Below are 13856 nucleotides of genomic sequence, written 5' to 3'. Positions count from 1 at the left end.
AATAAAAGCTTCTGTCTAAACCTTGGTTAATAATATACTATAAGGCTCGAAAAACTTATTAATGATAACAGTAATTGAATTACTTACTGTGAAAGTAGTTGAACCACTAAAAGAGCTGTAACATCAATTACCAAAAGAAAATACTTGTTTAGTAATTAAAAAAATATTGTTTTTGAAAAGTAATTCAATTATACATAGTAGTTTAATTACTTAAATAAGAAAGTAATTGAATTACATTTCCCAATTAAAGTAATCCAAGTATCGACAATTCTGGTAACAACGTTCAGGGTGACTTGAATCATGAACCAATATATTATAAAGGGAAAATTCCATGGATAGAGTGGATCCAAAAAGAACGCGAATAGGCTATAGGAACTGTTTTTTAAGAACATTTATTACACTCTGTAGCAGTATGACCAGAGACTTTTTTCTAATGACAGTTAAATTGAATCGTCAATCTTTGATCTAAAGTATGTTAAAGTGCCTTTTTCATTATGTGTGTACGGGACACCCTGCGTCATGATAAACTTATTATTTCAAGGTATTCACGTGGGGTGATAACGATGAAGGTCAGTTAGGAGATGGCACTACGAATGGAATACAGAGGCCGCGATTGATAACTTCTCTTCAGGCAAACGTGAAAAAAATTACAAACGTTGCTTGTGGTTCGGCCCACACTTTGGCGTGGTCTACTGACAGTTCGGCAAGTGCGCGGTTGCCATCAGTATCCCCAATCGAATATGATCTTTTACAAGATATTCCCACTTGGGTCTTGCATAGACGACTGGTACTTTTGCATCATTTTACTGAACTGATCTGTCCTTGTATTGCGATGTTTCCTATAACCGGTGAAGATTCTTTGCACAACTTAAGGAATATTTTGATATATTACATCAAAGAAGCCACGTTTAGAAAAGTTGTGCAGGCGACCATGGTTCGAGAAAAACATCATGGACCCGTGGTGGAGTTAAACAGGTATGTGTTTGGAAAATGTAGTGCTTGCAAAGGTAGTTTGTGAATCTCAAACTAGTTTAATAGTTATTTATGTATTAAGCGCGCAAACCATGACTTTTATCCTCTGAGAATGATGTTTGCAGCAATCATTCGAGTAGGCAGGAGGGGGGAAATCTGGGAGGTGTAGCCAGACCCGGTTAGCACCGAGTTAGCTACGGTTGGGTTATACCCAAGTTTTGAGAATAAAATCTCGCCACCCGGCGGAAAGTCATTGGTGTGGGTGGTCTTCTTTATCTTGGCTAGATTGGTCATGGTTGCTACCTGAAACATAAAAACAGAAAATGTTAGTAATAACTTACTCTAAACTGAAGTTAAAGTCATGATCGGGTGTTGTCAAATCCGGGTGAGGTCATAGTCGGGTGTTCAGTGCTGTCATTTATCGTCCAGCAACTGATGTCTTGGCTGATCTGACTGCACTCACGAGAATTAGTTTATTGTCTCTATTAAGCTCGCTTCTCCTGCCATTGGCATTGTCCTCTTTAAATTGAGGTACATAGAGCATGCTCTTTCAGCCACTATTTTGACGCGCTTGGTCATTCTCTAACCCACTGCGATGTCTACTGATTTCTTTTACTTTCTCCAGTACATCTAATGTTGACTTGTTGGTATATTGATGTATCATGGATACATAATTCATTTTAAATTTTGTTAAATACTATCCGTGTTGGCCGTGAACACCATATTAAATTATCCGTAGTCTCGCAGAAAATTGTATGAAAGCGTATATCTCTATAACGGTTCGTTGTATCCATTTCAAACATGTATACTTACTTAGTTTTTTTAAACTGGTCAATCTGTCAAAATGACTGGTCAAAATTCTATTCAGACTGCGTATAAAACAGTTGTAAGGTTAGGTTAGGCTCTAAGGATATGCGTAAGTGGCGCCCTCTACTAGTTATCGTAAAACTAAGCGCATTAATTATGATTTTGCACTGTCTAAAATCCCAAGCATCAAATTTTAGTCCATTTTCAATAACTATAATAGTGGTTGAATAATCAAATTAATTCTCAAAATATTTTAAAACAATACCGCGCTGTAGCTTTTTTGAAAAAAAAACCAGCGACATTTTACTAACGCATATTTTGTTAGATACTCATATTTTAGCCTCTTCTGTTCACCTTATCATTTTTTGGCCAATCATAAACGGGTCACCCTGTACCATCAGCCAACAGTTAACTTATCCGAAAAGTCAAATTTATATCTTTTGTTAAATATATGTTTCATACTTAAAGGTTGCAAGTTAAGAAATACCGATCACGAGGTGGATTAGCTGGAGTTGATGGCATGAAATCAGTTTTTGGACAAATGGTTACCAAACTGCCTCTATTAACATCAGAGGCTCTTGCCCTACCTCATCGAGTATGGAAAGTTGAATTTGTAGGTAGGTATCTTTAGTATTAATTAGTTTATTATTTAAGAATTACATTGTTGGTAATACTTGTAAATTACTATTAAATTTTTTTATCTAGGTGAAAGTGTAGATGACTGCGGAGGAGGTTACAGTGAATCTATAGCTGAAATGTGCGATGAATTGCAAAATGGTTGTTTACCTTTGTTGATTCCCACACCAAATGGAAGAGACGAAGCGGGTGCCAATCGCGATTGCTTCATTTTGAATCCAACAGCCAAAACTTGTCTGCATCTCAACATGTTTAGGTATGATATATTTATTATACTCGTACTGAATTTCGATTTTTACACTATTTACAATTTTGTAAAACTCGTGCTTTAGTTTTGTATTGTCTTGATTATTAACTTATCCGTAACTACTCGTCATATTGCTTTTTGATAACGCAACGACTTTGAAAAACAGGATTCATCTGAATCTCAATATACATGCATGTGTGAAAATTATTAATTACAAAATGGTGCTCATAACCAAGATACTAGCATCATTCGTCGAAAGAGACGTGCCGTATTTGTTGTAAAAAAGTTTTAATTGGCCAATTTAGCTTAGCTTAAAGAACGACGGTTGAAATAGGGATTAATTTTGCTTTGAAATATCAAATCGCAATCTACCTCATAGCGATAGAGATAGAATTTTGTATTCAACTGTGTCGAGCAATGTAAATTTAAGCACTGAGGTGAAAAATTTACAAAAATATCATGTTTGGACAAAAATTTTAAAAAACCGAATTGTAAAGCCGGTAAATATAACTGCCGAATTGTATTTGGGGCTTACACAAAATGTTATCGTCCAGGTTCTAGAATATCAGATTGATGAGAATGGTGATCTTTTATTTTTTCTTTTAAAGCCATTCAAAATGCTGCACACAAAACTCCTTCTGAAAGCATTGGAAGGTTTGAAAAGCCGATTTTCAGAATCTGAATCAGTCAGATATTACACTAAAATAGACGCTAAAAACCGAAATATCTCGACAACGGTTTACATTAACGGTTCTTAGCAGGAGTACCTTTCTTGATTTAAAATGTTTAAAACATCATTTCCTTAAAAAATAAATAAGAAAATTACACCGAGAAAAAAGTTACGGTCACTTAAAACCATCAGAAGTACACTATAAAGTGCCCTCTACCGGCCGCAGTAAAAATGTGTCCAAATTCGGGTTTCGCATCTCAAAAAACCCCTGGGTACCAGATTTGAAAGTAATACGTTACAAAATGTACATTATATTTAAAAAAATCGATTTTTATTTTTTAACTTTACCACCCTGTATGTCGAAGACGGAGCAATATCGGACTAAGGTAAGTTGCTTCAAATCGGCCTATTTTGATGTCAGGAATATGTCATAGGATTTTGTACAGACCTTTTAGAGACACCCTGTATATGTGTGGGTCACCGATTCTCGAATGTTCCTGTATGCACAGAATGTTCCCGCTATACGTCCAATAACAACGTTCGTTCGTATCGCGAACATTCCATCCGATGCGCCGATCCAAGTATAAAGATACCGGGACATATCCAAATGTAGCTGTTTTGTGGATTTGCATTTTACATGGGGTTAAATGGGAAACTCCCTTATTTTAAGGCCTAGAGGGTTGAGACTTCGTATTAGGGGGGTAAGTTTGGGACACCCCTGGGATGCGGTGTTGCCAAGTTGTACACTTTTCCCCTAAATTTAGGGAAATTCTGTATAGTGACCCCCTCGTTTTTCCCTAAAATTCAGGAAATCTTAAACTGGTTATGAGGCCTTTGTAACAATACTATTTACCAAAATGTTGTATTTTTTTGATATCACTGGAATCTAATAAATGTTGATGCCTCTTTCACAATGAACGTAAACGTAATACAAACCACATAACTATGAACGTAAATGAATAAGATAATTTTACTAAAACATAGCAATTTGTTCCCAATTAAATGCTGCTTTTCCTGACAGATTCTAGTTTATCAAAACTTATACATAGCGTTAAAAAAATAACTGAAACATTATGTTTACGTCCATTGCGAAAGAGGCTCAATTTAACCGACACTGTATAATTTACCGTTGCTGAGCTTCTAGAAATGTATCTCGGTATTGAAACCCCTGCTGAACATGTTTAATTTCTCGGGTGTAGTTTTCATCGAAATTTGTTATCATATTTATCGTGTAATTGTCCCTATTACAGATTTTTGGGAGTTTTAATGGGTATTGCCATTCGAACTGGCTCACCTCTCAGCCTAAATTTAGCTGAACCTGTGTGGAAGCAACTGGCCGGAATGGATTTAACACCAGCTGATTTAACTGAAATTGACAGGTACCTACTATTATCACCATTCAATAATGTCTAAGGTTTTATTATAAATATAATAAAATAACTTAATCCGTTTAGTAATAAACAATCCAATCCTAAGTTTACATAATAATTGTTATAGAGACTACGTTCCTGGACTTCTCTGTATCAGAGATGCGTGTCCAAACGAGCCTTTCTTCCAGAATCTGGAAATGCCATTTAGCACTCCGTCTTCGTGTGGAGCGGACGTTCCTTTGAGTACCAAATACAAAGAGATTACGTACGAAAATAGACTCGAATATGTGAGACTGGCTTTAAACTTTAGGTAACTACGACATTTCACATATTCGATGTTCCAACTGAGCTAATATTTTATTCTTTCATTGTACAGACTTCACGAATTTGACGAACAAGTCAAGGCTGTGAGAGATGGAATGTCTAAAGTGGTACCCGTTCCTTTGTTGAGTCTTTTTAGTGGGTACGAGCTTGAAACAATGGTGTGTGGATCACCGGACATTCCTTTATTTTTGTTGAAGTCGGTTGCCACTTACAAAGGTACTGGTAAAATGAACTACTTAAAATAATATTGCACTTTTGTTTATTTTTAGAAAATTTAAAAATGTTAATATATAAAAGTAGTACAAAATTTGCTTTTTTTGTGTTTTAGGAATTGACAGTACAGCGCCGTTGATACAGTGGTTCTGGGAAGTGATGGAAGACTTCACAAATCAGGAGCGATCATTATTTTTGCGTTTTGTATGGGGCAGAACTAGGTTGCCCAGAACGATTGCCGATTTTCGTGGTCGAGATTTTGTGATCCAAATTATCGACAAGTACTCGCCACCCGATCATTTTTTGCCAGAGAGCTACACCTGCTTCTTTTTATTGAAAATGCCAAGATATTCGTGCAAGGTGAGAACATTATTTTAAACATGTTATGCTGTTCATGTGTTTGTGCTTAATATAAAAAATGCATTGGTACCACCTATTCAGGGTGTTACAAATTCGATGCATTAGCATTGCTTGCTATCTCAGAAACTATAGTTGATAGAGCTTTAGTTGAATGGAGGCAAAGTTGCGCATTTCATTGCTAAATAATTTGGTAAACCAAAAATACAAAATATTTTCATTACATCTGAGGATATCTCACAAAAACCGAAAAAGATAAATTTATATTTTATTTTTTTACCACTTTATTATTGATTATTTTGGAAAATCAATGGCACCTTCTGGAGGCACCTTTTTATGTTATTCAAGAAAATAATGTTAGTATTTAGCTACGACGTTTCGTTTTTTAGATACCATCATCAACTACAAATTTTCAAATACGAACCTGGACTTTTTATTTCGTTTTTTAGTAGCTAGAGACCTCCCGAAACTAATGATATGCCACACTTGTCAAAAAATTATGCCTAGTATACTTAGGTACTTGTTTTTTTTTAAATGAGTTGTTATTAGCGTGAACTTATCCATAAATGTTCAGCCATAAAATGTGTCACTTCGATCCGCACCAATAAGAGACTACTATATATCACACGGCCAACCAATCGCGGAGGTGGGGCGGGCATTTCCTGTGGATACCCCACAAGTTTGGTACTTGTGGGTACCACTTCACTGTCTACAAGAACCTCCAAAAAAATAAAATTAATTTTTAAGCAACTCAACCTGGAATGTTGCAGGCTGTAGAATATTTGGTTTAAGAGGAGCGCTTTTCTAATATTCTCAGATGGGTTGGTTACTTCCTAAGGAACCTTCAGAAGTACCAATACTTTATTGTCGCGGTCTACAAGAACCTCCAAAAAAATAAAATAAAATTTTAAGCAACTCAACCTGGGATGTGGCAGGCTGTAAAATGTTTAGTTTAAGAGGAGCGCTTTTTTAATATTAGATGGGTTTTTACTACTACAATACTACTAACAATAAAATTTAGTGACTATAACGGCTATTTGAAAAATCTAGGAGAAATTGATAGCTAATAGTTTTGACATATGGCGCACAAACCGTACTTAAATTCATTTAGTTCCGCACATCTTTGGTTTTGATGTTCTATTCTGTGGCAAACTTTTACATTTCAAGGTCGGTTTGCTGTCATTTGCAAATGTTCCGCAGTAGAAACACAACATCGTCCGAATTAGTTAAGAGTAAGTCAAAAAACTCTTTTCTGAAAGAATCAGCGTTAAAAAGTATATTACATAAACTGAATTAATTCGCGTTTGACAGTGTTGACACTTATCAATGGAATTACCTAGGGACGCACAATTTGCCCTTGTGACGTAACCAAAATTTAATAAAAGCGGCTATTTTTCCACCGTGGTTTTATTTTGCACCGTCCTTTGATAACATATATTAAAATAAAATCAACATTTTGTAAAATAAACAAAACACCCGTTCTCCAGTGATCCTCTCAACGCAAAATCACAAAAAAAATTACCTTAAATCTTAAAATTAAAATAGGGATGAAAATGATAAATCAATTATGATATTATTTCTAACACAACACTTCCATCAGTTTTTGATGAACATTTTTTCTGTCAACACAAAGTGAGTCAAAAACTTACAGCTTTTTGACGTCAAACGTCAATCCGTCTTCCGTCCGTGCGTCAGCCCCCAGAGAATTTTTTCCTTTTAAATTCCCAAGCCGGTCCTGGCTAACCAGATTTTTTCCTGCCCTGAGCGTTGTGCCCGTCAAAGCACGCCAATATAGTGCAAACCCTTAAACAAGTCAGGGTTGTGGGCTGCGTAAGGGGTTGTGGCTTCAATCACCAACAGGACAGTCACTTCTATGTCCAGCAACTCAGGAATGCGAGAGTATAGGGGCCCGTGTCAATTTTGACACAGGGTAAACCAATAAATTCACTCCTTGCAGAGATGCAACAGAAATGAGAAAGTTTTACGTAAAAAACAAGTGCCGGTGTCCGGTGTCAGCGATGCCTCGCTTACCAATTCTAATTGCGTACTCTTTTCGATTAAAAAATGTTAACTTATGTCTCTCCCTACCCGGCCGGTCGGGCACGCGAACCTTAAAATAGCAACACTTGGAGGGGCAGACGAAGTGAGATCAAAGAGTTTTTGTCGGCAAAACCAGACAATTTTAATGGGTGGTCTACTCGGACCGAATAAATTATTTTACGTGGATTGCAATTTTTGTTTGTTGCAAAAAAGTCTGCAACATAAACGCCACAGTTGTACGAGTCTTTTTCAGTTGAGTTATTTTTAAAACCAAGCTTCCATCTTTGTCAAGTGATAAATTTTCTTCCTGATGGTATTTTGAAAAAAATTTCAAAAAATTATTATATGTAATTGTAGATCTCATTGCGAAAGGGGTCTGTGATGAAAAATTCATTTGTGTTGAAATCTGCGATAGCAAGGCCGGGTTGCCGTATATTAATAGTGGCATTATCATTACTCTATTTTTTAGGCATTGTAATTTGGGTACTTTTTCAATAATATAATCGTTTATTGTTCCTTCGAATAATATAGTAGTCGATTACATGTCAGAAGAAGGTAGTTTTTGTCACTATTATACAGGATGTCTCTAAAATGTCTGTACAAAATGCTATAACATATTCCTGACATCAAAATAGGCCGATTTAAAGCAACTTACCTTAGTCGGAAATTACTCCATTTTCGACATACAGCGTGGTGAAGTTAAAAAATAAAAATCGATTTTTTTAAATTTATTGTACATTTTGTAGCTTGTATATTACTTTCAAATCTGGTAGCCAGAGGTTTTTTGAGATGCGAAACCCTAATTTAGACACTTGCAATTTGAACAAATTTCAGGTGACAGTATTTCGGTACAGTATCGAACGCTAAAAACCGAAATATCTCGACAACAACAACTTAGCAGGAGTACCTTTTTTGCTTTAAAATGTTTAAAACATCATTTCCGTAAAAAATAAATAAGAAAATTACACCGAGAAAGAAGTTACGGTCACTTAAAACCATCAGAAGTACACTGTAAAGCGCCCTCTACCGGCCGCAGTAAAAATGTGTCCAAATTCGGGTTTCGCATCACAAAAAACCCCTAATGAGTACCAGATTTGAAAGTAATACGTTACAAAATGTACATTATATTTAAAAAAATATTTTTTAACTTTACCACCCTGTATCTCGAAGACAGAGCAATTTCGGACTAAGGTAAGTTGCTTCAAATCGGCTTATTTTGATGTCAGGAATATGTCATAGGATTTTGTACAGACCTTTTAGAGACACCCTGTAAATGTGTGGATGATCGATTCTCGAACTTTCCTGTATGTACGGAATGTTCCCGCTATTGGCGTCTCAAGATAAGAGATACTCCCTCTGGTGATCAGTTTTGAAAACAGTTTCGGGCATTCCAGCTGTTATTTCCCCGTTGGTTTACATTGATTTTGGTTAGGAATTTAGCACTGGTTTCATAAATATTAAGTGACAGTGTCATATTATTTATGATCGCGAACATTCCATCCGATGCGCCGATCCAAGTTTAATGATACCGGGACATGTCCAAAAGTAGTTGTTTTGTGGATTTGCATTTTACATGGGGTTAAATGGGTAACTCCCTTATTTTAAGGCCTAGAGGATTGAGACTTCGTATTACGGGGGCAAGTTTGGGATGCGGTGTTGCCAAGTTGTGCACTTTTTCTCTAAATTTCAGGAAATCTTAATCTGGTTATGAGGCCTTTGTAACACTGCCCCCCTCTTTAAAAGCTATTCGTCCCGGATAGCGTCATTCTGAAGGTTCCAAGATGGCGGATTCCTTCCTCTGTATGGACTTAGTCTCTCCACATGAACTACTTTTGGTTTAGATCTTGCTGAAAGTTGAATTCGGTATACTAGATCGTTTATTTTCTTCACTATCCTGTATGGTCCTTCCCAGGGTCGTTGTAATTTTACTAATTTTGGGCTCAATCCTTTCTTTCTGCTGGGTTGATACAACCTCACAGCATCCCCTTCTTTATATTTGCCAACAGCTGGTCTGTGGTCCAGTCTCATCTTCATACGGTCGCTGTTTGGTTTCGTCTTCTCCCTCTCAAGTTTCTGAATTCAGTGGCGGCTCCTCAATAAGTGCACATGTGCACGTGCACTCCCAAATTTTGAGTCCAAAAATGCATGTTTTAATTATAAATCTTATAATGATTGAAATAATTTTCTATTAATACCAAGTATTAATCTTGGAAATAAATAAGCTTTTATTAATAAATAAACGAAATCTGGACGAATTACGGATCACCGCCGCCACCGTGCACCGTGTGCCGTGGTAAAATCAAGTGCACAGCTCATGGGTATAGTAAATCTGATTGGTCGAACTTCCGCCGTCCGCCCCCTCTGTACCCCGCGACTGTCTAGAGTCAGTCGATGTTTTAAGCTGGCCCGTGTGCACAATTAGATCGTGCACTCGGGGTTTTTCTTATCAGTCACGTGTTATTTTTCTTCGCGACTTTTTAAAATGCCTCCAGTATTTCCTAACGTTAGTGTGCAATATTTGAAAACAATTACATATTTTAAAATTTTGGGCGTGGTCTCAAAAAATGTTTCGCCTGCGGCGCTAATTGGCCCTGGTTTACTGCACTACCTTTCAAATTTACTACGAGCCGCCACTGTCTGAATTGTGCTTGATCCCTTCTGTAACGAACACTGGTCACATCGTTTACACCATTCCTCAACGTCCTTTCTGAAGTTAATCCAGTAAAATCGATCTCTTATTCTAGCCAAAGTCTGGTTTACTCCAAAGTGTTCTCCTCCGCGACTGTCATGTAGTTCTCGCAGCACATTCTCTTTGCAGAAATTTGGCACTATTATTTGGTAAACAAAGCATTTTCCGTCTGGACTTTCCCATTTTCGAGTAATTAAGTCATCTCGCAGGTCTAGAGAATCCCATTGCAACCATTTAGTGTTGGTGCATGGCTGGAAATGTCTTGCCAATCCGGTTTCAAATTCTTCTCCAACCATATTCTGATTACTTTCAAATCAGGGTCTGAGCGCTGTCCTTTTATTATATCTTCCTTACTCTTGCTCTTCACTCTTTTCGTAGCCTCTTTGTCTGTCACCTTCGCAATTTGACCAACCATCATAAATTTGTCCTTTCCGGTGCCTTAAGACACTATCAAAAGCTTGACGATCCTCTACATATCGTGGTAATTGTCCTTCCGGGTTCTTCATTTCCTGCTCCTGTTACGCCAGTTCTGCGGGGTCGGTAAACGATACTGCTGTTTGCAATTCCAGTGGTAATGTCCTTTACGTCCACAATAATAACACGTAATGTTTCTTTTAGCAGAGGAGTACCGGTGATTTATTCTGATGTTCTGGTTAAGACGATGAGAAAGTTCATCTAAACTTCTTTACAATTAACTCCATAGCAGCTACATTTCCCGTTTGGTACTGATCTTCCGGAAATTTGGCGTATTAACACTATCTTTTTATGGGAGAGGTTCTTTGCAACTTCGAACTCCAGACTGTAAACTAAGGCATCCGTCAAGTTGTTAAAACGGCCAAGGCGAAGCGCCAGTTGTAGATCTGAAACCATCAATGAAGGTTTGCACAGCAATCTGATTCAGACACTCTTTGGGTGCTTGTGGATATGCCAGTCGAGTTAGCCGTCCAACTTCAGTCCCATATTCTTGTAGGGTTTCTGATGGTCCTTGCAATCTACTTTTCAGTTGGCTTTGGTACACCGGTGTCAAGTGTTTGGTCCCATACCTTAGCTCCAGCGCATTTGTAAGGGAGTAGTAGTTACTCCCCGGGATGTTCTGAAGTATTTTGAGAGCTTTACCTTGCAACGCCAGTACCAACTCGGTGGCTTTTTGATGTTCAGTCCACCCATTAGCCATAGCAACAACTTCAAATTGTCTTCTGTATAAATCGCACGAAGATTCCCCGTCAAACTTTGGCATCTTATAATGTTTCAGTATCGCATTCGGTTGAATTTTGCCGGAGATGTCTCGACTGGTTTCTACGGTTCTTCGCGAATACTCATGATTTCCTTTCGTAAAGTTGCGATCTCTTCCTCCAAATTGAGTCTCCATTTGATCAGATTAGTGCTAAATTCAGATTGTACGTATTAATTTGGAGGTATAAACTGGGCATATAAACCACATTAATTTTCATTTTCTTTTAATTTTACATGCAATTTAAATTAATTTATTTTTTTATTTGGAGGTATAAACCAGGCATTAAGAAAAGCTATTATCACAATTTTAAAACTTTAATCTATTATTGGAGAATATAAGAGTATTTTTTTTCCAGCACGTGCTGCAGCAAAAACTAAAATATGCCATCCACTTTTGCAAGTCGATTGATAAAGACGAATACGCTAGAGTCGCAATGGCCGGCGATTTGGCAGTCAGTTCCGGATCCGACGTAGAAAGCGATCCCGAAATGGACAGCAGTACTTAGTCGTAAATAGGATAAAAGCACTGTTTTTACCGTTTTAGTTGCGTCAAAAGTAGTACTGAGAAACCGTCCAACAAATTTAGAATCTCCTGTGTTTACTATGAAGATCAATTCTAGACGTGAAAAAATACTGACAGAGATAACAACTTTTGGTAGTAATTCAGATTTATCAACTACTAAATAAATATTATAGAATTGTAGGATGTTCCGTTTTTCTCTGTGTAGATGGCTTTAGCTTCTGTGCTTGCATAGGGTGAGTAGAAAATATAGAATTTAGTTGACTGTTGAGCATATTTTTCTCAATGTACTGCGGTTTATGTTTTCTTCCGGGAAGTCGGAAATTTTAAAGACTGCACTTGTGATGCGTGGAAAGTAACATTTACGGTGTGATGTAAATGATATTAGAATATCAAGTAATTTTATTTTAGTGAATTGACGAAATGTTTGCAAACGCTATTTTTCTTATTTTTATACCACTGGCAGCAAACTGTATCATATTTCTGTTACATTCCTCATGCTTAATCCATAATAATAATTATTTAATCTTTAATATGCCCCGCAGGCTGTTTGCAAGACATAGTATCGCAAATTTGTGTTTGTAATTTGTTCATCTTAATTGTCCAGGAAAGACATTTATGCATCAGATGTGATTAAAATTTTAATTGTATTGCGTTTTTGTATATTGTCCTAAAAGGCAACGAAAGTAAAACAGATTCTCCAAGCTTGATTTTAGAAAGTTTTTTTCAGTTATGTTTTGAAATACAGTAAAAGTACGTCTTTTATATAAATTTATTAGTATAATATATTGCATTTTTTATTTTTGTCTATGTATTGATGTATTTATATCTAGTCAGTTAATAAAAATTAATCAAACATCCTGTTTAGATAGTTTTTTTTTTGAGGCCACTGATATTGAAAGCATAAAGTGAAACTTTTGCCACTCTAGATCAATTTCGTTTTCTACTAAACAATCAAGTTTCTTGGCGTTTTCATAAGGCAAACCGTACACCAAAGATGCATCACACAATTTTGTATCCGTACACTTGTGCATGGAAATGTGGAATGGAAATTTTAGCATTATTGTGGTATCGTGAACCGGATGTTAATTAAAAAAGTATTCTTTGTCCCATGGGACGTGGCAATGACGACATTAATTCTGACGTCATATTGAAATTCACTCGTGTCTTAGATTACTTTCAAATACTTTCTTTGATATTTCATGGTTTCCAGCTTGAGTATATCCCGGTGACTTAAAAAGTTTTCATTTTATAAGTGTAGACATATTGTCACGAACAGAAATTCGTATTGTTAAATCGTTATTGATACTATAAGTGACTTAAACCATTATTTATTCACGAGAAATGTCCCTAAATCCAATCGAATAAGCTACAAACTGCTACAGTAAGCATAATGTTTATATAAAACCATTTGTTGCGCTTGCATCAGCATCAGTACTTATGTCAAAGCCAAGCTAACTATTTGTAGCCGTTTAACTAGTTCGTTCACTAGTTAGTTAGTGCCCTTATGTTAAAAAAATTATCGTTTTTTTAAAACATCTTCAATCAGAATTGAGCTTTAATTGGCGCAGCCGGTAGGATAGTGCAAATCCGTCTTCATCGAGTTGTCGTTGCCGGGAAGTGATTTTACAAAATCTTTATCGCGCTATCTGCCACAAATCGAACCGAGCCGATTTCTGGAAAGAGGATAACAATCCGGGATCAACTGGAAGTGTTGCATCACGTCAGCCTGAGAGAATCAGCACACGCCTCTGCATGCCAGTGCTGGAAATACAGAA

General features: G+C 36.7%; 1 protein-coding gene across 1 annotated transcript in view; it reads left to right on the top strand.

The window, feature by feature from the left end:
• Positions 1-12941, top strand: part of HERC2 (E3 ubiquitin-protein ligase HERC2) — a 162166-nt gene extending 149225 nt beyond the window's left edge. The window contains exons 64-71 of the mRNA XM_081974333.1: positions 542-975; positions 2248-2396; positions 2485-2671; positions 4583-4711; positions 4830-5012; positions 5079-5242; positions 5355-5599; positions 11915-12941. Of these exons, the coding sequence (XP_081830459.1) occupies positions 542-975; positions 2248-2396; positions 2485-2671; positions 4583-4711; positions 4830-5012; positions 5079-5242; positions 5355-5599; positions 11915-12064 (1641 nt within the window). The 3' untranslated portion in view covers positions 12065-12941. The remainder of the gene's footprint in view (positions 1-541; positions 976-2247; positions 2397-2484; positions 2672-4582; positions 4712-4829; positions 5013-5078; positions 5243-5354; positions 5600-11914) is intronic.
• Positions 12942-13856: the final 915 nt, after the last annotated feature.

The sequence above is a fragment of the Ips typographus genome, linkage group LG2 (genome assembly GCF_016097725.1).
Source record: "Ips typographus isolate SLU linkage group LG2, UJ_Ityp_2.0, whole genome shotgun sequence".
Lineage (NCBI taxonomy): Eukaryota > Metazoa > Arthropoda > Insecta > Coleoptera > Curculionidae > Ips > Ips typographus.
The sequence above is the reverse complement of the archived record's forward strand: the minus strand, read 5'-3'. Positions and strand labels throughout refer to the sequence as shown.